General features: G+C 33.9%; 2 protein-coding genes across 7 annotated transcripts in view; both read left to right on the forward strand.

Moving 5' to 3' along the window:
* LOC119636336 (A disintegrin and metalloproteinase with thrombospondin motifs 16) overlaps positions 1-7,816 on the forward strand; it is a 36,090-nt gene extending 28,274 nt beyond the window's left edge. For 2 of the 3 annotated variants that reach the window (XM_038031639.1, XM_038031638.1), the window contains exons 5-14: positions 1,649-1,839; positions 1,916-2,669; positions 2,759-2,918; positions 2,990-3,118; positions 3,182-3,431; positions 3,499-3,645; positions 5,941-6,646; positions 6,711-6,979; positions 7,038-7,536; positions 7,653-7,816. In XM_038031639.1, coding sequence (XP_037887567.1) covers positions 1,649-1,839; positions 1,916-2,669; positions 2,759-2,918; positions 2,990-3,118; positions 3,182-3,431; positions 3,499-3,645; positions 5,941-6,646; positions 6,711-6,979; positions 7,038-7,536; positions 7,653-7,732 — 3,185 coding nt within the window. In that variant the 3' untranslated portion in view covers positions 7,733-7,816. Of the gene's footprint in view, positions 1-1,648; positions 1,840-1,915; positions 2,670-2,758; positions 2,919-2,989; positions 3,119-3,181; positions 3,432-3,498; positions 3,646-5,940; positions 6,647-6,710; positions 6,980-7,025; positions 7,537-7,652 lie in introns of those variants that run through there. The other variant, XM_038031640.1, reaches the window with a different exon arrangement.
* A 13,702-nt stretch (positions 7,817-21,518) lies between these two features.
* The window catches only part of LOC119636479 (silent chromatin protein ESC1-like), a 32,161-nt gene continuing 27,447 nt past the window's right edge, over positions 21,519-26,232 (forward strand). For all 4 annotated transcript variants that reach the window (XM_038031835.1, XM_038031836.1, XM_038031834.1 and 1 more), the window contains exon 1: positions 21,519-21,868. In XM_038031835.1, the coding sequence (XP_037887763.1) occupies positions 21,808-21,868 (61 nt within the window). In that variant the 5' untranslated portion in view covers positions 21,519-21,807. The remainder of the gene's footprint in view (positions 21,869-26,232) is intronic.

Here is a 26,232-nt window from a genome sequence, read left to right on the forward strand (position 1 = left end):
GAAAGAGAAGAGAGAGAAAGAGAAGAGAGAGAAAGAGAAGAGAGAGAGAGAGAGAAGAGAGAGAGAGAGAGAGAGAGAGAGAGAGAGAGAGAGAGAGAGAGAAGAGAGAGAAGAGAGAGAGAGAGAGAAAGAGCGCGTATCATAAGGGATCGATATTTTCGGTGTGTTGTAGTGAACAAACTTGTACTTGGTAAGCGCTGAATGGAGCACTGCTTAAAAAGAAATCGAAGTGTCCTTCAAAAAAAGTGCTTAACTTGCATTGAGATATTGTTTTAACTCTGCTCAGCATTTTGGAAGCAACTTTTTTTAGATCTTGTACCGCGTATGGGCGTACGCAACACCCAAAAGGATCTTTTATTACAGCGATCGTATAAGCTTGTCCGTCCATCTGTTCACACCTGTCTTGCTTACATTTTTCTAATGTACAGGTCGCAAATTTTCAAGATTTTTCGTTGAAATTCGATACGCCGTAATATTATGCCACAAGGACGAATGCTACAGAAAATAGTTCGGGTCGGATCACTTTTTTTCTAAGGACCAAAATGTGGAAAAAAGCAGCGCAAGGCCTTTTTTTAGATGTCATCGGCCACCCGATGCATACCCGGTTCGCGACATATTGAAAGCACGCAACTGGGAAATGCTATTGAATGCAGTTTATTTACCAGCCTCGCATCCTTCCGATTATCACTTGTTTGCATCGATAGGACACGCATTTGTTAAGTTTGTTGTTAAGAATGTGAATTCACGACTTGATAAACGGTTTGCAACAAAACAATTTCGATTTCATATTTACGGATCGATGTGTATATACTTGACAAACTCATCGATATGACGACTTTATAAAAAACCTCAAACACCGTCTATTGAGACTGAGTGAAGAGTACAACTTCTTTCCCCATAATTTTTATTTAATCCAATTACAAAACCTTACTCCTTATGAATCCTATCGTAAGCAATATTATTAGAATACTGGATGATTTGTCCAATTTAGCGTTATTGCTGGACTATATGTATATATTACATATACATAGGTGGGTTTGACGCATTCGCTTCAGTTAAGTATAGCTGTCTATAATGAGATTTGAAAAGGATCGAAACGTTCTCTCTTTCTTCTCTCTACTCTACTTTGCCTACTTTCCAAGAACGTTTGAAGTGAAGTATTTTTGCCTTTTTTCTATATTTAGAATATTTACAATAGATTCTTAATTTCTCCTTTACCCTATAACCCTTTTTTTTGCAATTTATTTAAATTACTTTTCATTGGTTGGTATAAAAAAAAATTTCATTTCCTATCTGGAGCATAAACACTATCCATATCTTATGAGTATCGTATTAAGTTTCTAAAGAAAAATCTACGCCTGGTTGCTTCTAAGTCACAGCTTTAGTGTTTTCTTTTTCTGTTTTATAAATATTGCGGTCAATGTATTTTAATTAATTCATTTTCGTATATATATATATATATATAGGCATGTGAGGGTAAAGCGAAATATGCACAAATATTTTTTTTTATTTTTTTTTTGAAAAAGAAAAAGAAGAAACTTGAACTTTGTCTGCTGCTTCTATAATTAAAACAATATATATGTAGCAGCAACAGCAGCAGCAGCAGCAGCAGTTGATATAATATTTGCACGTTTGCATCTTTTTGCAGATAACGAGCACACGGTTAATTTGAGATTACGGCAAACACCACAACTAATCGACGATGCTTTTGTATTTATACGACGTTATGCTAATTCGTCACAGCTAATAGAAGATTCACATAAACTGGTAGCGAAATTGGAAAGATGTTTTTATCATAATGAGAATTCAGCATTGGATTTATGTGATGATTATAATATGGTAGGTGCAGGAAGGGCAACACATATGCATAGAAATTGCGATAAAATACTTGTTATATGTATATTGTTTATTGCAGCGCGGAATATTTCATTACAATAATACGGACTTTATTATACATCCTTTACCTGAACGCTTTGGCAATTCGAGTCATATTATATTGGAATCAGAAGGTAAATGGTATGATAGCCTATGGCCGAATGCTTCTCAATTCTCGGATGTTGGTATACAATTTGAACCGGATTTGGAAGAATTTCAAGAATTGCCCGCGCCAAAGAGAGCAGAGGAAGGGAACGTTACACGTTTCATTGATATTTTGAAAGATAAGAAAAAATTGCATCATAAACATCATGTACCATTGAATTTGCGTTTTAAACCGCGACATCATCAACATCGTCGCAATGGCTTATATCAAAAGCATTGCAAATATCATAATTCTACACAAGAATGTAAGCATCGACAGCGAAGGCATATATCTTCCGCTGGTCAATGGCAAATACCGGATGTCTTGCATATCGAAACGGCCATCTTTGTCGATAGCGATCTCTTCAAGCATATGGCAAAGAATTTTCCCAAAGATACTGGTTCTCATTTAATACGCTTTGTTTTGGCAATGATTAATGGCGTACAATTGCTATACCATCATCCCTCGTTAGGGCGTAGAGTAAATTTTGTTTTAAAACGTTTAGAAATCTTAGAAAAAGATCCCTCCGACCTAAGGCGATCAAGTGATATCGATGTTTATTTAAGTAACTTTTGTAAATGGCAAAATAGTTGGAATCCACCTAAGGATTCAGATCCATTTCATTACGATCATGCTGTTATATTAACCGGTAAGAAGTGTTTTCCTTTTTACATTAAAATCAATAGCAAATATTTTCTATCGATGACTACGTGATTAATCACTTGTGTGTTATTCAAGGTCTCGATTTGTATGTGGTGGGTAAGAATGGTAAAGTAATTAGCCAAGTGGTTGGTCTTGCTCCAGTGGCTGGCATGTGTATATCGACATCGTCGTGTACCATAAACGAGGGCAAACATTTCGAAAGTGTTTTCGTGGTGGCCCATGAGATCGGCCACAAGTAAGTTTTCTCTCATTATTTATGCAAACATGTAATGGAAGTTAAAGATATTTAAAATTTTCCCTCTAAAGCTTGGGCATGCGTCATGATACATCTGACAATAGTTGCGATCCAACGTTACATATAATGTCGCCAACTTTGGGTAGTGGCAAAACAACTTGGTCGAAATGTTCTCGTACCTATTTAAATACTTTTTTGGAGTAAGTTCGTTAAAATTCGCTTAGAAGAGAGATATCAATCGCTATTGCGCTTTGTTTTCGTAGAAAATCACAATCGAAATGTTTATATGATCGTGGTAAATTTACACCTAATCTTGATCATTCCGCCGATGGTTTATTACCGGGTGAACGATTTGAAGCCAATCTACAATGCATGCTAAAATATGGCAAAGATTCGTTAAGAGCTCGTACGCAGACAATGTCAGATATATGTCGAGATTTGCACTGTCAAAGGGATCGTTACACTTGGACCTCACATCCGGCTCTAGAGGGCACCTCTTGTGGTGAAAACATGGTACAACCATGTCATTGATTTTTTTTTTCTCTTTTTAAAGGTTTCAAGTAATTTCGTGTTATTTTAGTGGTGCCGTAATGGTCAATGCATTGTTAAACGTGTACCAAATTATGTTGCCTCAAAACATACCCTAAGTCTAACAAAACCTGCTTACGATAAAGCCGGTTTTCTGGATAACACTAAAGTTGGACATTTGTTACATGAATATCAAAAGGTAAAAATAATTTTTATTATGTGAGCGGGAAAAGAGAAATGATAAATATGGGTTGAAGGTAGGATAAAGGAGATGCTAAGTCAACGAAGTTTCATATATTATTTCTCTGATACGTGAGGTAATGTTGTCACATGCGCTTATCTCTCGGGGGCAGCTAGTGAGAAGAGCGACTAAACCCCTTTATAATATAAATTTTTCTCAAGGCTTTCATAGCTACTACTGGTTATTAAGAAAACTTAAACTTTACTTTGCTTTCGATCATTAGGCCGCGAAGTTAGTGTGCAAAGGTCAATACCACTTTATGTACTCTTAGATAAATCCCTTCTGAAGTACCTCAGATTGAATTTTAAGGCCAACTTTGCTTAGTCTATTTGCCTATGATTTGGTAACAATAAAAAAAAATTCATCATTCATGGCCGTTGTGTCTTGCTGAGGATCTTGTCGAACGAATAAATGAAAACCTACGCGTTACTGCTCATTGGTCTGATGAAAACAATCTACAAGTAAATTCAATTAAAACCAAAGCTGTTGCTATACCGTACGGTGCGTTGGATGTTGCTTCACTACCTAGAGTAGTAATGGAGAATTTATGAGTGTGGCCTTCAGTCTTGATTTCAAGGTGAATTCTAGATGAAATGCATGCGATCACATTAATTATTTAACTCTGAGGATTCATGAAATTTTAAGAAAGCCAAGGCTCTCATCTGACTGTAGTCGTACTAAAAATAACTTCAAACTATTTAAAAGCTTTATAATATCTTTGATATCACGCATATGATGATCTTGATTTTATCTCAAAAAACAAATTACGCCTTGCCATATGTATATATAATTACGTTAGATATGCGTATAAGAAGAGGAACTATGATCGCATATGTCAACCCTCAAATGAGATATCTGGATTTAGATTTCGACTAGTACTTAAATGTAAGAAGGTATGAAGTGACTCTATGACAAGCTGACGTTTTTTAGATGTAGATCTGAAACTTACATACAGATACTTCATATCTTCAAGACAGTTTTTTTATTAAGGCTACAAAGTTATGGAATAACTTCGCTAATAACGTCAAATGGATTATAAATGATTCTAAGCTCAAGCTGAACATATTATTATTATTATTATTATTAGTATTATAAATTTAGCCAGAGAATAAATTCTAAGACGACAGTCTTAAAGCACTAGCATCTAAGGCCTTCGGCTTTATTAAAAACTATACCGCACTTGAGATTTGAGCCCACGACCATTGAGTTGCCACTCAGGCGGATCAAGCGGAAGGGTTTTCCGTTTCTAGTTTTCTATAAACTAATTGTAATCACTTTTGTATACATACATATCTTGAGTTTCTATCTGTGTGCGGATTTCTAACCAGTGACATTATTGAGCTGAACTGTAAGAGACTTATGGTCGCTTTAGATCTGGTGATTGTATTACTCAATTACATATCAGGTGTTTGCTTGTAGTATGATTGTTTTTTACATGAAAAAGGCATTTATTGGAAAAATTGGTACAATATATATGTTAATCAAAATATTTTCCAACATTCTCCGCAACTTTTCCTCATTTTTCCCTGTGTCGCCTCTTCAGCATTTTGAGACCATACTACATCCATCTGAACAAAGGGGTAATCAGAAGCTGCCATTTCTGTTGAGTACGCTGAAGTTGCCAAAACTTCCCATTCGAGCTGCAACAGTGAATTCTTGACAACTCTTGCAACGTGCAACTAAGCGTTGTCATGCAATGTGATGACTTTGCGTCTGCTAACGGCGATTGCCGGGTATTTTTTGCAACAACAAACGGTCAATCTGTTCAATTCACGTCGGCAGGGGATTGTTGTAGTAGATTCACTTTTCATCGCCAGTCAAGATTTGTATGGTACCCATTTTCTCTACTTTCGGATCCCTTTCATCGCATGGAAGCGTCTATTGATTAGACATCTGCGTATTTCTTTGAAAATTCTTTGAGAGTTTGCGATGGTTTTTTGTTCAATAAGTCTTACCGGCCATATTGAGCGTGCTGTGGTTAGCGTCTGTATACACTGAATAACTCAATAATACTAAATGGGAAAATGTTATAATAATAATAATATTTATATAATAATGTTTCTTGATAAATATAATAATATTTATTAATATATTAATATTATAAGATAATAAAATATTAATAATAAATATTAAATATATTTATTAATAAAAAATGTTAGGCAAGTTATTCTTATATCGTAAGATTTAAAAAAAATCAGCTGTTTCTTGTCTTTTAACATTTTTGCACAACGGTTATACAAACTCTTTTTGCAGCCTCCAAGTAGTTGGAGCGAATGGAGTGAAGCGAGTGACTGCGATTCTGGTTGTTTATATGGGCCTTCAAAACGTTTGGGTGAAGGCAGTAGCGGTTTGGTAACCTATACACGCCAATGTTTAGATCATAAACGTCGTTGTTTGGGTCGCGATCGTAAATATCAATCTTGCATAGCTAAGCAGTGTTACAGTGTTCCCATAATTACGATTGAAAATTATGCGAGAAGAGTTTGTGAAAGTGTACAGAAATTTGATAGTGAACTTACCGGTGAAGGGGAACAAATTGTGGGAAATATCGAGGAATCGTGTAAAGTTTATTGTCGAACTAAGACGAATGGAACAAAATCGAGAAGAAGAACTTTTCCCGACGGCACAACTTGTCGCTCAATATTTTACGGGCATCACGATCCCTCCTATTGTATACAGGGACGTTGCGAGAAATTCTCGTGCGATAATGTTACCGGAAATTATTACAAAATCGATCCAATATTCTGCAAAGTGAAAGAAATAGAAAATGAAAATGCGGAAAGTGCGAAGAGATCGAACACATTTAGTAATCATATACCAACGACCATAATTAAATATAGGGAGCGTAATGAAAAGTATAATCATAGGAGTGGACATAATGACGCAGATGATCAAGGCAGTAGAAGGAGCGAAAATGGCTTTTATGGTCCGACCACTGTTCGTAATAAATATGAAAACGGTGAGTTTCTTCTAACCTCTCTTTGAAAATTTTATTAATTAATTTTTTCATTTCGTATAATTAGAAGTAGCTTTACGCCCCAATCACGGCCAGAATCCGAAAATTAAAATAAATTCTCATAATTCGTGGAACAAATATACGTATCATTTGAATGATTACAAAACTAGTGAAACTCTGCCGCCTGTTCCGACCACATTGAGACCGCATGAAAATGAATGGATTGTCAAGTCTGGTTGTCATTCCAGTTGTATGTTAAAATCGAAAGGAGTACAAGTGGTAGTGAATAGACGAACTGGTGTTAAAAACATACAATTATGCACACATTCAATAAAGGTTCGATAAAAATTCATACCCAACTTTCGTATAAGTTTTTGAAAAGATTTTCCTTTAGCCTTGTGAACGTTTGCAAACTCCCATCGAATTTGCGGAGAGTACCTGCTCTCGCTACAAATTGAAAGTACGCGGCCTGTCCGGTCATGGCACTCAAATTGCTGCTAGTGTTGAAAATCCGGATCGTAGCTGTCGTGTGGGTTGTCAAGATGAGTTCATAAAGCATCGTTTCTATTTGGTTAACGGCAAATACGGTCACTTCCCATTGGGGACGAAATGTTCCGCCACTGAAGAACGTTATTGTGTGAATGGAAAATGTTTGGAATTCGGAGCGGACAATATTCCATTGCAACAGTCGCACATTAGCTTAGCTTTATTCCGTAATAGACGTTCGCTTAAAAAGCATAAACATCACATCAATGGACGAAATGCGTCTAAAATACGGCGAAAACGTAGTTTTTTATATTTTGATCCGGTAAATATAACGGAAACATTAACACAAGATTTTATTAACGGCATTGTTAACAGTATTATTAAATACGAGGAGAAAAATTTGAAGGGTTAGTAGATCTCCTAACTAACGACAAGAGGAGGCGCAAATTGTCTCTTAACTTTTACATAAAATAATTTACGCTATTTTTTCTTCTTCTTCTTGTTCTTTTAATTTTATTTATAGATGACTCTTTATCCGATGATCAGATAGAATTTACCGAGCCAATACACTATTCTATGAATGATGAACTGATTGAAAAATAGAATCTTAATTAATTACGTTAGAGTTAAGAATTCGTCTCAATTCTTTTGCTTTCCTTTTTTTCAAATATGCATGCTTTGGCTTTTTTCGCGATGATATTAAAAAAATTCGTTTGAAAACGTGATATTTTTTTTATAAAATAATAATTGTACTTATAATATACAAGTATACATTTTTTAGTTAATTAATTAGTTTGATTTGTACTTAATATTATGTGTATTTTATTTAGTTAATAAATTATATATGTGTGAGAAATTCTTTAATATTTGGCAACCCTTTACTTTGATATAGAGTTGAATACGGTTTATTAATGGGCAATGAATTGTTTTTGCCCCCCAAGAGTTGAACTATTGAACTATATATATATATATATATATATATATATTGTTGTGTGAGGTGGCAGTATATGAGAGTAGACTAAGGCATGCGAGACACAAAAATTCCATTAGTAGGTTAGTAGTGGTTGTTGCAACGTGATTAACTAGATAAGGGTGGAGCACAATACAAAATTTGTTCACAAAATACTTTAACGTAAACGGACTTATATTCCTTGTTTATTTCTTTTAAAAAAATTTACAAATAAAAGCACTATAGTCGACCAGGGCCCACTATACAACACCGTACAACAATCTACGGTTATTTATAGAGCGACTTTTCAAAATAAAGACTAATGTGAGCCTATGGCGATCGTGCTTGAGCCATAATACGTCATACATAATAAATTTCATCCAAGTATTTCAAAAATTACGGCCTATAGATTGAACACAGTAAAAGTAGACGGAGAGACAGGCTTAGAACGATTTAGAAACACTTATCTAATCACTTTGTCCATAGAACAAGTTTTGAAAATTTGGTTCGTTTTTTAACTTTGAATATTTTTGCCTTTTTTTTTTTTTGTAACCAGCTATATAGAGGTTATGCTTTACAGGTGCAGCCATGGCGGTGACCAGCAAGGATTACAAATAGTAGTAATGTATGCGAACGGTCGACTTGAAAGACGAAACGTCTGGAACGGTGGGAAAGACTACTGGTAGTTAGCTGTTCCAAAAGTGAGGGCAGTAGTGCATCGTCCCGCAAGCGAATATCTCGAGGACGAATGGGCAAAAACGCTGAAAAAGCTATGTTATCCTGCTGAATGACTTTATTGATAGACAAATAAACATTAGTTCTATGGAACATTTGCACTGGATATATCTACCCATCCATTCTACGACAATATTTGAAAATATCAAGATCTTTGGACAGATAAATGTCGTCCTTGTCGCTGCATGCGAGCAATATTTTAAGTGCATGTGTGGCTGAAAAGTCTGAAATTTATCTGAGTAGGATATCTAACGATCTAGGGAACACTTGCATTTTTACTACATAAACTCGTTAAGAGCATTTATCCTCTGTATATATCTGTCGATGCTGACTGAACTCAATAGCCGTCGATTGTCGACTTGCTGTAATGAGTAGTAAATTTACAGCTCTCAATATATTGCTCATTTCTCTTACTCTATTGAATGACAAATCTTTCGATAGGAAAACTGTAGCCGCGCAAAGTTTTACAATTACAATCAAATTTATTCGATATAAGCAGCTTTTAGGGCCCAGATGTAATAAAAATTTAGGTGTGTTCAAAAAAAAAAAAAAATTCATTATTTACATTCCTTAGACTACATTGGATTTTCGTTTTTTTTCTTTTTGGTAATGTCGGTCCAACAAAACGTAGCGACATAATGTACAATCATCTACAAAGTTAATCGATTGAAAACGCCGCCAACTCCTACGAAAAGTACACATGTGCATTGGTTTGAAAACTATCTCAAGCATACCAAACATGCCAATCGATCTAAAGAAAAGTTACTTCATGTGCGCCTAGAAAAGATATATATTACGATTTAATGAAAGTCAATTTGAAGGACACAAACACTTATTTGTCAATTTAACGAAAGTTTATCTAAGCTGTTTATGTACAAAACTAGCGAGAACGTGCGTAAATGACTTATATCAGTGAGAATTCTCTCAGGAAAACTAAATTCAACTAAATAAGATAAGTATCTCTCTAAGGTATATCTAAATGACTTATCAGCCCTTATGAAAGCCTGAGCATGGTATTTTGTAACATTTAATCCATTAAAACAATTACATCTTTTTGTCAGATAAAAGTGCTTTACATAAAAAAAGCCAAACCTAACACGTTACAATGTTATAGCTGTAGCTGTAGTTAAGTACCCTACATTATTTCGCCAAGTACGATTCCTCATTTAGCTTTGTCATAAAATGCCAACAATTTTATATTAAGGCCCAATAGAGGCTTGACTTTAATTAGGGGGATGGGTCCGCAATGTGTATATGTATAGCCCAAACTTTCCAAAGTAAATTTTCAGTTTGCTTTCTATATTCTGCAGTTTGTTTTCTTTTTATTTTCATAATATAATATTAAAAATTACATTTTGTTGTCATATGAAGGCTTACTTTTTGTAAATATGTTTATATGGAATGGTCTTTAAAAGAAGGTCCACTAGTTATGTGAAACAAATTATTCTACGCTAATTATGGCCTTAAAATATTATCAATGAAATATGTCTTCCATATAACGATTTTTTTTTTAAATAACAATTTCTGTGGAGAATAAATAAAGATTTATATGGAAAGTAAACAGGGTCAGATCCAAACCAAATTTTTTATAGAATTCGTTTTTGGCGCAATACAAAATTTTCACAGACTACATTGACTTAGATGTTAAATTCAAAAACACGGACAGATGGACAGACAAGTTTAAATTAATTTAACAAATAGAAATTAGGCCTCTTTCAACTCCTTCTGGGTATTGCATACATACACACAAATTTAACATACCCTTATCGTAGGTGATGTATAAAAACTAAACTTTTGAAAGCAAGCAAAACGTGCTAGCAAAACCTCAACAACAAGTGCACGAGTGTAAATAAATGTGTTGTAAGAACGGAAAAGCAATAAAAAAACAAAATCAAAGATAAAATGTTCTTCTTCTTCTTCCCATTTCTCTTTCGGACGCTCTCTTTCTCATGGCTTTTTAAAATGTGGAAAAAAATTGCATTAGATAAAACAACAATGAAAGAACCGGATATACTACAGTCTATTAAGGATACGCGAACAAAAAGGTCGCCAAGTGGAAAAGTGAACGCGAAGAAAATAACTTATACTAAAAATTTACACTAACCACTAATTGTTAGTATAAAATGTGATATAAATCATTTGTGCTGTGTTTGTATGTTTTTGCTAAGAGAACTTTATCTTGAATAAATTTGCATATATTAGCTTAGTTTTTGTGTACATTCTAAATGTAAAGGACATTGACCATATTAAACTGTTGAATTTACAACACAGGGTCAGTGTGAGTAAACTTGAAGAAAAAGAAGAGAGTTTTTAATAAGTGCTGCTTTAAAGAAAATTTCTTTAATTGTCATCCATAAAAATAAAAGACATAAGTTATAAGAAAATCAATAGAAAAAAAATATAATATATATATATATATATGTATATAAGATAATCGATTTTTGAATATGTAGTAATCGAAATTAAAAGCGGAAACTTTTTTGATTAACGTCAAGCAGTACTTTTCAAACGAGGTGACAAGAAAGTAGTTGCACTGCCTTTTAAAACCTAAGCAAAACTCTTTATTAATTATTTATTTTCGGCCTTCAAGGTAGCAATTATCTAAATGTTTCAATCATTATCAAGAGAAAAATATATTCGATATGAATATTTATGATCCGGCGACCATCACATGAATATATAAAATTTGTTGAACATTTAGTTAAAGAGAGCGTTTTATTGGCTACAAAGTTATAATTTTAACTTTGAATTTTTTTTTAAGGTTGAAATAATTTTTCGATCAATATCTGATAAAATTGGCAAACTTTGGACAGTCCGTTATTGCGAATAAATTACACTCATTTGCAACTACAGCTGTAGTCGTCAAGCAAGCGCATATGCATAGAGTCCTATTCTAATATGTCAAATTTTATGACCATAATCAATAATGCCAAGCATAGATGGACGGTTATATACCCATCGCCAAGTTAAGTCAGAATTTTGAATTATGCATATGTGGCTTTAAATAGGTATGTAAATATGAAACCGGAATTTATTTATAGGAAATTCAAGTTTATTACAGGGAAACAGATAAGAGCTTTAAAGTCGGGCAAGGTCGACCATTGAATACCCTACACCGCATTGTCTAACAAAATTTTTATTTATGTATGAAATTCCTATTATGGGTCAATTTTCATCACCACATATTAAAACTTAGACTTTTCTGCTCTACGAATGATCAATGGTTGTGAAATGCCTTATTAGGGTAGAATCTAAAAAATAGACCGAGATGGTCCAAATTTGGAAATATTTTTTATTATAAATTACTATTACGATATAACTGCCATCATGAAGCATTGAAAATTATACCGTTTTGTCGCATGAACTTTAGTGTTCATTATATAAGAGGGTGTTCAAAAATTGCCTCAACCGTTCCAAAATTTTCTTACCAATTTAAAATGCTAAAATAGTACTAGTTAGGCACTTTCGAAAGAAATTTTGAAAATTGTAATTGAAAAATTGAATTGAAAAGAGGTAGAAAAATGGAAGCGATCCAAACCATTTCCAATAGTTTTCTTTCTTGGATTGAAACACGTTGCTGTAGCAAATTTTATCAAAATATCTCAAGAATTGCGATCAGTGGCATGGTTAGACATCAGACAGACACGGTTAGATCAATTCGGATTATGACCTTGAGTCGATCGATATAATAAAAGTTGGGTTGATCTTAAGCTCCTCTGCGTTTTACATCTGCACTACCTTAATTGTTTCTGTACCACAAACGTTGTAGGGCGTAAAGAAAACAACATTTTTTTATTCGATATACTAGCTGCGGGTAGCTGCGCAATTTCCTCACCTATTTGACAGTTTGTGGGTGCCATGCCGGGCACCGTTAGGCTTGTCTTTTCACATTTGTGCATGAACTAAAACGTGGCTTATCACTAGATATGCAGAAATCACAAAAATTAAGACGAAGCTGAAATTTGACAAAATATTCATTGACCAATTGAAAATATGAGATTAAAAAATAGGCGCGGTTTGTATACACGTTCGCGTACAATGCAGAATAAATTAAAACAAGTCGCGGAAAGTACCTACAATTTTTATCTATTTTTATTTGTATCTTTAAAGCCCTTGATCCATTAGGAATAAGATGTCAAAAAATGGGCTTTGTCTGTGTACATTGCCGCGTACAACGCAGAAGAAACTAAAACAAAATTTTTTTATATATTCATGTGTAACTTCCGATTGTAAAGATTTTTTCGAAAACCTATCACGCAGGTATTCGTTAGGATCAGCTTCACTTCCAATCCGGAAATGATTCCAATCGGCAGACCAATACGTCTACTGTTAACGATAAGATTCAGTTCAATGTGCGTTAGAATGTATGGGAAATAAATCGGAAGTAAGTTGGAATTAAGCTTTCGTGGTTATCGGGGCTATTTTCGCACCGAACTCGTATCGAAAGTTATAGATAAAAGTTTAAAAAAATTGTTGGCGTTTTCTAAGGTTAATTTAGTTTCTTCTTTATTATGGGCATGTACGTACACAAATAACGCCGATTTTTGAACCTCGTTCTCTTGATCGATTAAGAAATGTTCGCGCCAAGCTTTAGCTTTCTACCTTCATTTTGCCCAATATGGCCATTCAAATATTTATTACATAATTTGTGTTAAATAAAAAAAGAGGAAAAAAATCTGACCACACTGTTGACAGTGTAAATGGATTAAGGTCAAAATAGTACATAAAACAAATAAAACTTTACAACTGACACTTCAAACAAAAATATAAAAAATTATAAAAAGAAGGGAGAGTAAGCAAAAAAGCTTCTCTCGCCTTAATAGCTCCCATCCCTTCAAACTAATACATGATAGACGCAATTAATTTAGGATTGCGAACACCGAACCGTAATAAATTTATTGGAAAAGCCTAAGTGGAATTTGCAAAGATATATTTATAAGTTATTATCAATAAAATTCTCCCTACATTTTGTCGACGAACAACGAATGTTCGTATCAGTTTCAAAATACAAAGAAAAAGACGAGGGACATGGATCGACATCACATGGACTATAATGCTATTATATATTAATAATTATTTTAAATATAAATATTATTAAGGTGTAATAACATGCATGTCAAGACAAATATTTCGGACATTGTAAAAATACGTTTGATTTACTTAGATATTGGAGTTATATCCCGATCCCTTTTCCCAAATAGATCTAAATAGCTTCTCGAAGATAACTTAGAATCATGAAAACCTGAACTCCATTGCTCTTCGATCCCTGTTTCAATGCCTTACAAGTTTTCGTTTAAAAAACTCTGGATTATCGAAAAATATCAAATGAATTATTTAATAATGTGAGGAATGAGGAAACTTGCTACGGTCAATATGATTCATTGTGCGGCATGTGTACTATGTGCTGTAAATAAAATTGGTGACGGCTAATCATGCTAAGAGTTATCTATTAATATGGAAAGTATTGTTAGTTAGCTTCAGTTAAAGAATAGAGTGAATTATTGTTAAAGAGCACGATTAAGAAGCAGTCGATTCTCTCAAAGTAATTGAAAAAAAATAATTCCACTAAGAAGCATTGAATTGCATAGAATAAAGCAAAATAATGAGAATTGCTTTAAATGCAAATAAAACGATTCAAGTTTATTCACCATCTAGTGATTTGTCCTCTCATAAATTTATTTACAGATTATCCAAAATGACTTTAAGAAACCATTACATTGCGATCTTTAGTGGTTAATAAGGATAGCGAGAGGACCGAATCTATTTATTTTTGATCTTTGATTATCTTCCCTCTTTGATTATGAACAAGTTCGATTGAACGCCTTATTGTTATACTCTTGTAAATTTTGTATTAATGTTTGCTTTACTTATATATGTTCGTAAAGTATATCCAAAAGCGATCATGTTTCAGCTTTTGAGGGCGTGTTTGTAAAAAGGCTTGACATAACCATAAATATATGTCGGAAAATTTCAAGTTTCTTATGTAAAATTTGGCAGACAAAATAAAGTGCAAGGGCGAAGAGATAAACTTATGCAGCGCGTCATCTTATAATGGGGAGTACGAAAACTATAAGGACTGTTAATGGATTAGCAGGCAATAATTGTTTATTTCCGAAAGTTTTACTTATACCCCGAAAAAATGACCGTAAAGTCATTTTTACTTTTATGAGACACAAAAATATTCATCAATATTGATCCAGTTTCTTACGTTCTTCGAACCGTCTACCCCTCCCCGCCATTTTGTAGGTCTGTCTACCAACGCTTGCTTAGATCGATATATTCAGTCAGCTTGTCTCTTCGTCGTTTTCCGTTAGACGATTTACAGTGTGAACTGAAACCGGAAGTCTAGTCAGTTCTCTATATTTACTAAAGAAATTAACAAAAATTATGCCTGAAAATGAAAGCGATCCCACATTAGACAACAAAGACTAACAATCTGTACCGGGCGGTCGTATGAAATTAGACAAAATCCTTAAAGAGGTCCATATCAAACTTCAGAGAAAAAATAAACGTTATTTACTTACGATTCTTAATTTAATGTCTTTGGTATATTGAAATAAGACCTAACACTATTTTTTAAGGACATCTAAAACCTTAGTGCTTAATGTTGTCTGACTACTTAACTGGTACGTTTGTTAAAGATGAAATATTTGGCCATTTTTTTGAAAATAAGTTTGGAAAGATGAATGTCAAATATTCGCTTTAGAACGAACATAAATAAGGATAAATAAGTAAGAAACTTATATTCGGCTAGAGCCAAAGTTCGCATATCCACCGCGATGAAAATCTTTTCCGCCACATCCTTTTATTCATTGTCATAAAAAAGTTAATGTGAATAAAATATGAATACCTTTGACTTCACTACAAGATATTGTTAAGCAAAACTAATTGACCACGTTGTGACATCCATCTTAATTCATTTATAATTAATTATGTTAACTTGTCGACTTCTACTCTCTAAGTCCTTTTATGTGATACCCATATCAACGGTGTTGTGAAAAAAAATATGAATCGACCACGTCGTGACGTCCGCCGTAATTAATTTCATTTCGTACCCACATCGCCGGTATTATGAAGAAAAAATTAAACCACTAGGTCGTGATGTCGATCATATTTATTTTAGAATTAAACCATTTTTAGGCAGATAATATATGTTCGTTTCAGGGATATGCAAAACAGTTTTAAACATTCTCCCTTGTTTACCTTATGATGAATAGGCAAAAAACCTCAAAAAAAGTGAAAAAAAAAAAAAAAATTTAATTACTAATAACTTTGTATGGGCGTAGCCGATTGATTCTACGCAAAGGGTACTGTCCTTCGTAAAGTAAACTTGGAAAATTTCAGTATTGTAACTTTAATAATTTCCGAGTAACGAGCAAAAATCTACAAATTGTTGTTAAGAAAAACGGAGCTGCGTTCAGTTTGTGCTCCGTTGCGGATTTGTGCTCTGATCAGTTTGGCTCATCTTCAATTCCAGCTAAAAACTTCCAATGTTTCTACCAAATTTGAAGTCGATATCTTAATTTTCGAGACCAGGAGAGTGCGAGGTGGGCACACAAATCGGACACACGGACAGACAGGCATGGCTTTCATGCTGATCACGAATTTATATACTATATATAGACTCTCTGAAGCTTCCTTTTGGGTGTTGCAAATAATATAGCAAAGCGAGTATGCTCCCAATCCTACCCTAGTGGTGGGTATAAAAAAGTAAACTGTTTACCACATTCTCATTGAAACTAAATGTGCAACAAATTTTTATTTGTTTTTTTTTTTTAATCTAGAAAATATTTGACACGTTTAGACTTTATATTTCAATCTTTCATAATACACTTATAATTGTGTAGCGCAAGCTTACCTGGAAATTTTTATTATTAGTTGAAAACACCTCCCCCCAATGTGTGTGTAATAAAATAAGTGGGCCATACAGAGAAAAAAAAAAGACTAACGAAGCATTGTACACCGCACCGATTGCTTTTACTACTGCTTCTAAAAAGTTGTGCACTTAATGTACCTATGAAGCCGATGAACTTTTGCCCATCCACATAAGAAAAACGCGTACTGGATTTTTCCTTTCATTTCAAGCACCTGGAAATACGTATTAGGCGAATGACCGCGATAAGTTTTCGATTCGATTGACGTAGATTCATCATTTTAATTCCTCGGCAGGTTGTCGTCTATTATTTAAATGTCTCTGCTTACAAAAATTGTTTGTTTTATTAATCAACCCTAAAAAAATCTCAAAATGACGATCGGCCCAGGTCCACAATAACATTATGAGCAGCAATTCCATGGACTGATATAGACATAATGTCCTTAACAAAAAAATTTCAAAAGATAGCTGACGCCAGCATAAACATATTAAAATATAGTATACTCGCTATTTTGGATGAATGCTTACGCATAAAAAGGCTGTTCTATAAATGGGCGCTAGTTTACTCTTTACCGATGAACTCATACTGGGGCAAATATATCAACATGTTACTGTCTGCAAAATTACACGAACACAAGTTCGAACTGCTACCACATTCTGCAGATCGTAGCGACTATTATCTGCTTCCATTCCCTTTCCCTCTTCAGATGATTACAGAAACTGAAACTCTTATTGAGGGTTTCGACAAATCGTTCTACAATATTCTTTAACTTTTGCAATTTCGGGGAAGCATTGGAGTGATTATATTACTTGTAAAGCAGAATCCCAAAAAGGATGACCATATTCCTCCTGATTAAGTCAAATTTTACATAAAATAGTTGCCTTCTTCATTAACCAAGAGAATTGTTAACCCATGCATTAGTTATAAGTTATAATCGTTTGTCCGTCTGTCTTGTTTAGTTTAGTCTTAATTACATTTAAACAAGTAAAAATATTATAATCGGATAAAACCGAGCTTACAGCACTGCACAGTACTTCGTTTAATATAATCCTTCATTTCTTTTCTTGATGACATACGCAAAAACTGTACCTTTTCATGTAACGGGGAACTTTTGATATGAGCCTTTTTACCAAAACGGTCCTAAACGTAGGGTTTATGTGGTCCAAATTTGGTAAAATTTATTTTCTTCGCCAAGACTTTATTATTTTTTATCTATTTTACTACCTACTGAAGTCAAACGTTGTCGTCACATAAAGGTTTACTTTTCATAGGAAACTATGCATGGAATGAAAACTAGAAAATATATCCCCGTGGCCCAAACTTGGTATAATTCATTTTGAAATCAAACAAACGCTGTGGATCAATTTCCATTATCAATATCAAAAATTAGACTCTAAGCGTAACGTAGACTTAAGCGCAATATAAACTTTTTTTCTCTATAGGACATCTTGCATAAAGAGAGGTCCGAACAACAGACTTACGCTTCATATGCGGTGCAGTTAATATTTGTATCAAATTTATGTGAAGGACAATTTTCATTAGAAAATTTTAAAAATTAGAGCTTATTACCTTGTGATCGCTAATTTCTTGTATTTTGGCTACATGGCAGATAGTTCAAAAAATTGAGGCATCCGATCCAAATTTTTCATATCAATTTGTCATGCCGCGCCGCTAATATTGAGCGAAGTTTGCAAAATCTTTTATATGACATATTTTCTAGAACAAGGCTTTATATGGTAACTGATTGTAAAAACGATCCGATACAATGCCTTTTCAATAGGAATCGTGTTTGGATCAAATTACGTCAGTGTATCACACTTTGTCAAAATATATCCAAAATTGCGACTTTGTGGATTGAACACGAGAACACATGTACAGACATCAACGACAACGGTGGACAGCAGGACAGATATGCCTAAATAAGTTCCCAATATGATTCTGATTCGATCTTTACAATAATTGAGGAGAATTAATAAATATTGTGCAAAATCACGTTAGATGTAGGCGTGGAAACTGCCTCAATTGGGTTACTGACATGCCGAACAAAGTAATTCACAAACTTTAAATATTGGGTTGAGAAGACGTTTAATAAAAAATTGCTGTTAGGCGATTACGTCTGGCTTACTTGCTTAGTTTATGATTACTTCTACTCCAGTTCGAATCAGTTTTCGAATTAAAACAAAAGACTATAAAACTATACATTTCTCGTGGGAAAACCTTTAATTGTCTACCACTTTTAATATATTTTTCTGCTTAATATATATATAAAGCAAAAGCTTCATTTTCTCTCTCGTCCCACATATGCATTAGCAAATTGTAGTTTAGGCTATACGCGGATATAAATACAAATTTTTGCGATACATTTTCCACTTTTTTCCACTAAAATTCCTTATTAAGTGTCACTAATGCTTAGGAAAAGCACTTTAAAATAGTTTACCCGAGTATAGCGACAAGGCAATGAAATAAATAGAAATTATTTATAAAAGATTGTCAGATTTCAAGTCTTCTAAAATGAATTATAAACGAATCATCTAAAATCAATTTTATTTACGTTTGAAAATTGATTGTAATTGTGTGTTATCTGTCAAATTGAAAAACAAGTGAACTGTTGAGAATTTTTAAACTAGAAACTAGAACGACAATATCAAATAAAATGGAATTAGAATATCTAATAGCATATAATTAACGAAATTACGGGAGAAACGAGAGAGAGAAAAGCAGGATATTTTATATATATATATATATATATATATATATAGGTAAAATATTAAAAAAAAAAAAAATGACTTACTTTTTACTTTAATTTAGAGTGACTTCTAGGTACCCCTTTTATGGCTTTTAGAAGCCTGCGAGTTATCCAAATCACAAGCTTTACAAATTTTAGAAAGTCTTTAATAACTACTTTTAACTTCTACAAGTGCTATGTTAAAGTTTTTTTGAAAAATACAACGGTATTAAAAAGAATAAACGACTTTAATGTGTCTAGTGACCGGTGTGGAAATGAACAAGCTATCTAACTTGCAAGTGTACGAGAGACAAAAAAATTATAAAAATTAAATGACCATTAAATAATTAGGTTGGAAGGAAAATTCACTCGTACTTTCAACATAACGAAATAATCCGTAAAAAGTGTATACGAGAGTGTCTAGTGACGTAATCACCAAGTACAGTTGCGTACGAGTGATTTATCAATTAATTCCTTTTAGACAAAATTTCTGCAGAAAGTGTTGAACATTTTAACACCAGGTAGGGGTACATAACAGAAGCTTGGGCTAGGTTGAAGCATAAGTCGACTTCTGTGCTTAAAGCGAAATTTTTCTTTCGTGAAGTGAGAATAGTTAACAAAGAACATGTCCCTCAATAAGTTAGCAGGACGTCATATAAATGTCGCCACAATTAGTGAATTTACATGATTTTTAAATATTACTGACCTACAAACGGAATGTGTCAACATTTCATGAACTTTTTGGCATTTAGTCTACGGGTTACAGGTGGGTATGTCAACAGTGTTGCCATACTTATGGCAAACGAAAGAGACTTATTGAGTGATATATAAATTCAGAAGAATTGGGGAAAGAATCGCATCTTTTATCGGTTCGGTTCGATGATAATCTCATTGTCCTTTATGAGGAGAACAAAAAGTTTTCTTTTCCAGCTTCTAGGGTTTTAATTGGGGTAGGGGACCAATACAATCGACCGGATACAGGCTTGTTATCTTCATTAATGCTTTTAATTTATCGACCGAGCTACTAATTCGATCCTCTTATACTCTTGACCTCTTTATTTGATAAATTCCCTTCTCGCTTTCAAATCTTCTTTTCTCGTTCTCTGCCTATTCTCTTTCGGCGAAAGGGCGCGGATATTAAAATGAATTCCTGGTGCGGTGCTAAGTCTGAAGCAAGTTTTTCTCCACTTGATGTTCCTATCCAATAGTGTGTGTTTTATATAAATTTTATATATGATCCGCATAACTAGCCGAGCCGGCAAGAATCGCGACTACAAAGTCATGGTTCGCTGATTCAAATTTCAAGTGCGGTAACTACAGCGAGTGCACACTCAACAAAGCGATCGCGCTTACCGATAGAGCACACACGCATAAGCCTGTGGCCTTCCTTCCTCTTTCTCTTTCCTTAATTCTTTCTGACCGTCACCATACTACACGAACAGCAGACATCCCCTTTGAGTGGTAATATATATTAAATAAAAATAAAAAAAAGCTTTTGTGTAGAAGGATCTAATAAAAAGCAGCTTCAAGGCAAATGCCAGGACCCGTATATATCTTAGTAAACTAAAATTTCAGTTTCTTCCATCTCTCTTTTAACTATTAAATCTGATTTATTCTTCATCATAAATCATTCATTAATATTATCGATCGATGATAGAAATTTCCATCCAACCTAATATACATTGACACATTCATGTTTGAAAAGGGGTAACGGAGTTACTATTGAGGTTTTCATAGAGTTCATTTATTCGAAATTAGAATGCATGCCAATGACATACCATAGTGAACTTTTAACGTTCGATGGTTAACAAAAGACGGGTAAATTAAAAACAAAAAAAAAAAAAAAAAAAAAAATGAAATGAAAAGAAAAGAAAAGGAATAAATAAATAAAAAAGGAAAAATATATGTAAAATGTAGAAGGAAGGAAATACACACTTAAACTTAATGACAATGGATTTCTAGTTGGGAAATATGTAACCAGATATAACGCAAAATGCAATAAAAATGACTGAAGAGTGTGAAATTACGAGCATTCAATAAAATCGTGAATCAAATAACTATAAAAAGTGTTTGTTCAAAAAAAAAAAAAAAAAAAAAAAAAAAGAGTGCAGTAAATATTTATGTGCATTTTTATATTAGACATCGTTTTGAAAAAACATTTCGTACTTTAAGGACAACGAAGCATTGCAAGTAAAGGAAATAAGGAACAAAAAAAAAAAAATAAATAAACAAAAAACCAAACTGACCAGGATATGTAAATGATGGGAATATTTTTAAAAGCGGATGTGCTTTTATGGAAATGAATTTCGCGTACGTCGTAATACTTCGCTAGTGTTCGATTTTCATATATATATATCTTTTCGGTCGGTATTTTATTAAAATTGATATTTAAAATATGCCACCAAAACGCCGACGACGCTTTCAAGGAATTTATTATCATTCATCGCCACCAAAAGGTAAACTTTTTCTTCTTCCTTCTCCTCATTACAATTTACATTTGAAGTAATTTTTTCTTTTTCGTACATTTTTTTAATTGATGTTTTAAGTGTTTGCTGATGACACTATAACACGCTAACTATTATGCGATTCATTATATACTTGTGGAGAATTTCATTAGCATAAAAAGGTGTAGTTTGCGTGTTTTGTTATTCGCTTGTCAATTATGCTTTATATTGTTAGTGTTAGTATGAAAAATATTAGGCATAATAAATTCTTATAACAAATGATAATTTGCTGCTTCTGCTTATTAAGATTTTTATGATAATTTCTTTCGAAGGGAGCAACAAGTCATTTTTACTCAGCGGTCTATCCATTATCGTTGCATTAGCGATATGAAAATTTCTTGATTCTACTTGCAACCTAACACCAGTGTAAACACTACTGCGGTTACTATTGTACGGTATATACATATATTATAGTGCGAAAGGTAGGAAAGCTTAATCATTTAAAACGTTCAGTGTCATGCAAATGAGTGAGTTTTCTCCTTATATACTTTAATGACAAAGGCTTGCTTGTTTTCATTTAAAAAATTGTATCTCTTGATTCGTCTTTATCTCTTGAAACTGAGTATCTTTTTTGTCTTTTTTATTTTTGCTATACTAGTTAGAAGCCGCTCAAGCAATTAAGGAAACAAATCAAGCGATTAAAGAGATTGCAAAACGATATGAGTTGAAATTGTGGTAAAAAAGGACTCGAAGTGTTAATATCATCCGGGAAGGTGTTTTGTCGTGATACAAAAACCAATACTTGTCTGCCCATAATTCATGGCTTTAATGCTATGAAAATATATATAATATTCTGTAGGCCTACGGAAGAAACTCTTAATACAGTACACCGGGGTAATCGAATAAAGACCTTATCTTAACACATTTCAACCATAGTAGTAGGTGCTTGCATATCTCTTGATCTGCGACATCTAATTGCGAAAATGATAAGGTAATGCAAAGCATTACATTAATATATGCAACGACATTTTGATCTTTCTCTACATAAATTAAGAGTTTTGCATTAATTAGGACTTTCCGTTAATTTAGGCGAGCGACTTTTGCAGATAAAAATGATAAAGTAATGCGAAATAACAAAGTACATTATGGTTAATTTCGATGATTTTAACTTCTCTCTCTCTCTCTCTGCATAAAATAACTCTTATCCATTTAATATTGTTGATTCATTCAGCTTACGCTGACGCCAACCATGGAGCACTCAAAATTGCACATTCGACCTTCATCACGTTTATTGTTTAATTTGAAGAAATCCGCCGCTGAAGCTCACCAAGCACGTTCAGATGTTTATGGTGATGCTGGTCCATTGTGCCCCAATTGGCGGTTTACAAGTAGTGATCTTGATGTCAATGACAAAGAATGCCGTGGAGGAAACGTTCGAAGACAAGACTTATTGGACGAAAACACAGCTTAAACGCCCAAAGAAGCAACCGTTTCTATATGTTTACGTGCACATATGTTACAAATCGAAGCGGAATATCCATCCATTGCCACAACCTTTTACTGTGCATATTGTGGTATCAGCAAGGTGTAGTGTGTTAGGAGCTGCTAAAACCAAATTAAACTGTTATTGCAGATAGCTACTGATGTCAATTAAACAATTTGAACGATGCATTGTTTCAAAAAGGGACCAGCAATAGCGGTTACCAGATGCAAAGTCATTCTGTTGCACGAAAACGCTCGGTCACACGTTGTAAGAGTTGCCATGGATGCAGCTCAAGTGGGAAGTTCTGTTGCATCGAGCGTACTTTACTAGGCATAGCGCCTTCTCATTACTGCTTGTTCAGATCGATGCAGTATGGCATCGCTGGCACGCGGTTTCGGAATGCTGAAAAAGTACGAAAATCAATTGATGATTGGATCGGTGCGAAACCAATATCGTTCTTTGGACACGGTATCGACGCGCTAGATGAAGGTGTAGAAAATGATGAAAAATATTTTGACTAACATATATTATAGCAATTTTTCTCAATAAATGACTTTTTCAAGTGAAAAAATGGTCAGGATATATGCAAGCAACTATTGTACAGTAGACATTGTCTCTTCGCTTTCTGCTGCTGATTTATTTCCAATTTTTCAAGTCAAATTATTTACCTGAAATGTAGCGGTCGAATTTTTTATGCTCTTGCTAAAAACGACTAAGGATAAGGGAAAACGAAAAAACTACATATCCGCATTATATAATGTTATATTCAGTGTATTTAACTGATTTTTGCCATTTGTTTACAATATATATTTATGTATATATATAATTATAGAATTTCTGAAGCTTCTCTTAACATTTCATAATAGTGCGTAGACATTTTTATACAAGTACTGCTGGCCCACCCATAGAATATAAAAGCAAATTTTTGTCGTTATATCTGTGGTGGTTTATAAGCAATGAGCAAAAAGCAAAATTTGTTTTGAATTTTGAAAACAGATGTGACCTAACAGGTCAGGTTTCAATACCAACCAACGTGAAAAAATTTCCAATGTTTCTGCTAAATTTTAGGCGGATAACTTACTTTTTTATGATCAGGAGAAGGTTTACCACAAGCATTACGCAGGCAACGGCACGGACGGACATGCTTAAATCGGCTTAGAATTTGATACTGATCAAGAAAACATACACTTGATAGGAATATATCCCTCATTGGGTACAAAGAGGAAAATCATAAAAAAACATAATTATTGTTTTCTGCTTAGGAATATTAATAATATATTAGATCAAAGAATGCAGTGATAGTAATAATATTTCAGCATAAATTAACATAAATTCATTACATTTTTCGAGGGCTTTAATTGCGAACTTCGATTTCACAATTCTGGGATTACCACTTGAAAATACCCTAAACCATTTCACTCAATACTATTATTCACATAACAACTTTCCTAAGTGAGGTCGGATAAATCGGTAGTGGTCGGAAGATCGGTTCATCCGAATCACTTTCAATAGCGCTCGTTCTTGACCTAAAAGTTGTCGGTTTCAAGAAAACAAGGCAGACAAAAAGACGCAATGACGGCCAGACAAGCTTAGTTCGATGCAAAAAGTAATTCGACCGGTATACTAGAAGTCAGGTCTATCTCAAGTCGTTCCGGGTGTTGCATACATCGTCAGAAACTTTAAATCTTGCCCTACAAGTATTGTGGGGTATAACAAAGTACATTAAGTTAAATTGTTTTCTTCACACAAATGATAGTAACCGGTATGAAAAATCATTTAAAAAACTTTTATACAAAAAGCCGATTACTTTAACATTAATTGCAAGGATATAAGTATCTGACTCTTTACACCAAGCTTACACCTTGCAAACCGAAATATATATATTATAGAAATAGAATAGAAATTCCGTACCGAATGATCATCGTAAACACAAGTCTAATCTAATATATCTAATAAAACCAATCCCTTATCGTATTCCTTATGCGTTAGGCGTGTGTTATAAATTAGGTCAAGGAAACAGTTCGTTAGTGTTTCTGCATCCATGTTCTTCTATTTTAAATGAATTTTAATAAACCGAGTGCGTTCCATTTCGCCCGCCAAGTTTTTGCCGTATTAATGCAATTATGGTACCCTAGACCTTCAGGGTTTTATGGATGAAAAACTAAGCCAAATGATTTTCGTAAGGCTCTTCAAAGCCTCACTTACGCCATTAAGAAAGTTTTTCTGAAAATGAAACAAATAGAAGCCAGAAGGGGCATGGTCAAAATTGAGATGTATCAAAACTTCCACATCAGCTCATTTCCCTGATGAATCTTATTGACCAATTCTGGTTGCGTTGCCTGAAATGCATACTTTAAACGCATTAATTGGGAACAATATCAGTTAAAATCAATCAATCCTTCCCTTATCAATCTGCAGTTAGTGCACTTTCAGCCATTTTGGACGACGATCTCTTTTGCATGAGGATTGTCTTTCAATCATTCTTTATCAGTCACCGATTCGCGGACGGAAGTTAACTCTTCTAAATTTTTCACTTTTAGTTGATGTGACACCCATACGTTGGACAGCTCAAAACTCTTTGCTGGACAGCATCTAGAGAGAGCGTGCAGAGAATCGAGGTGACATTGTAAAATCCAGCAAACCTTTTTTTCTGAAACTACGTTCAGGAAATTATTACATCTTTTTTTTTTAAAGATCCAATTTTTCGGCACCGTCATAAAAACTCGAAGCCCTCAAAGTACATTTCATTCGAGTGCGGCTATTGAGTCGAGCATCATGTGGAAAAAAGTGCTGATACATTTATGTTGTTTGGCTCAGCTCAATCGAACGCTGCGTTCGTTTACTTTCCTCAGTTTACCTTCCAAGCGGAGGCGCAGTGGATATTCGCTTCTGC

The sequence above is a fragment of the Glossina fuscipes genome, unplaced genomic scaffold (genome assembly GCF_014805625.2).
Source record: "Glossina fuscipes isolate IAEA_lab_2018 unplaced genomic scaffold, Yale_Gfus_2 28, whole genome shotgun sequence".
NCBI lineage: Eukaryota > Metazoa > Arthropoda > Insecta > Diptera > Glossinidae > Glossina > Glossina fuscipes.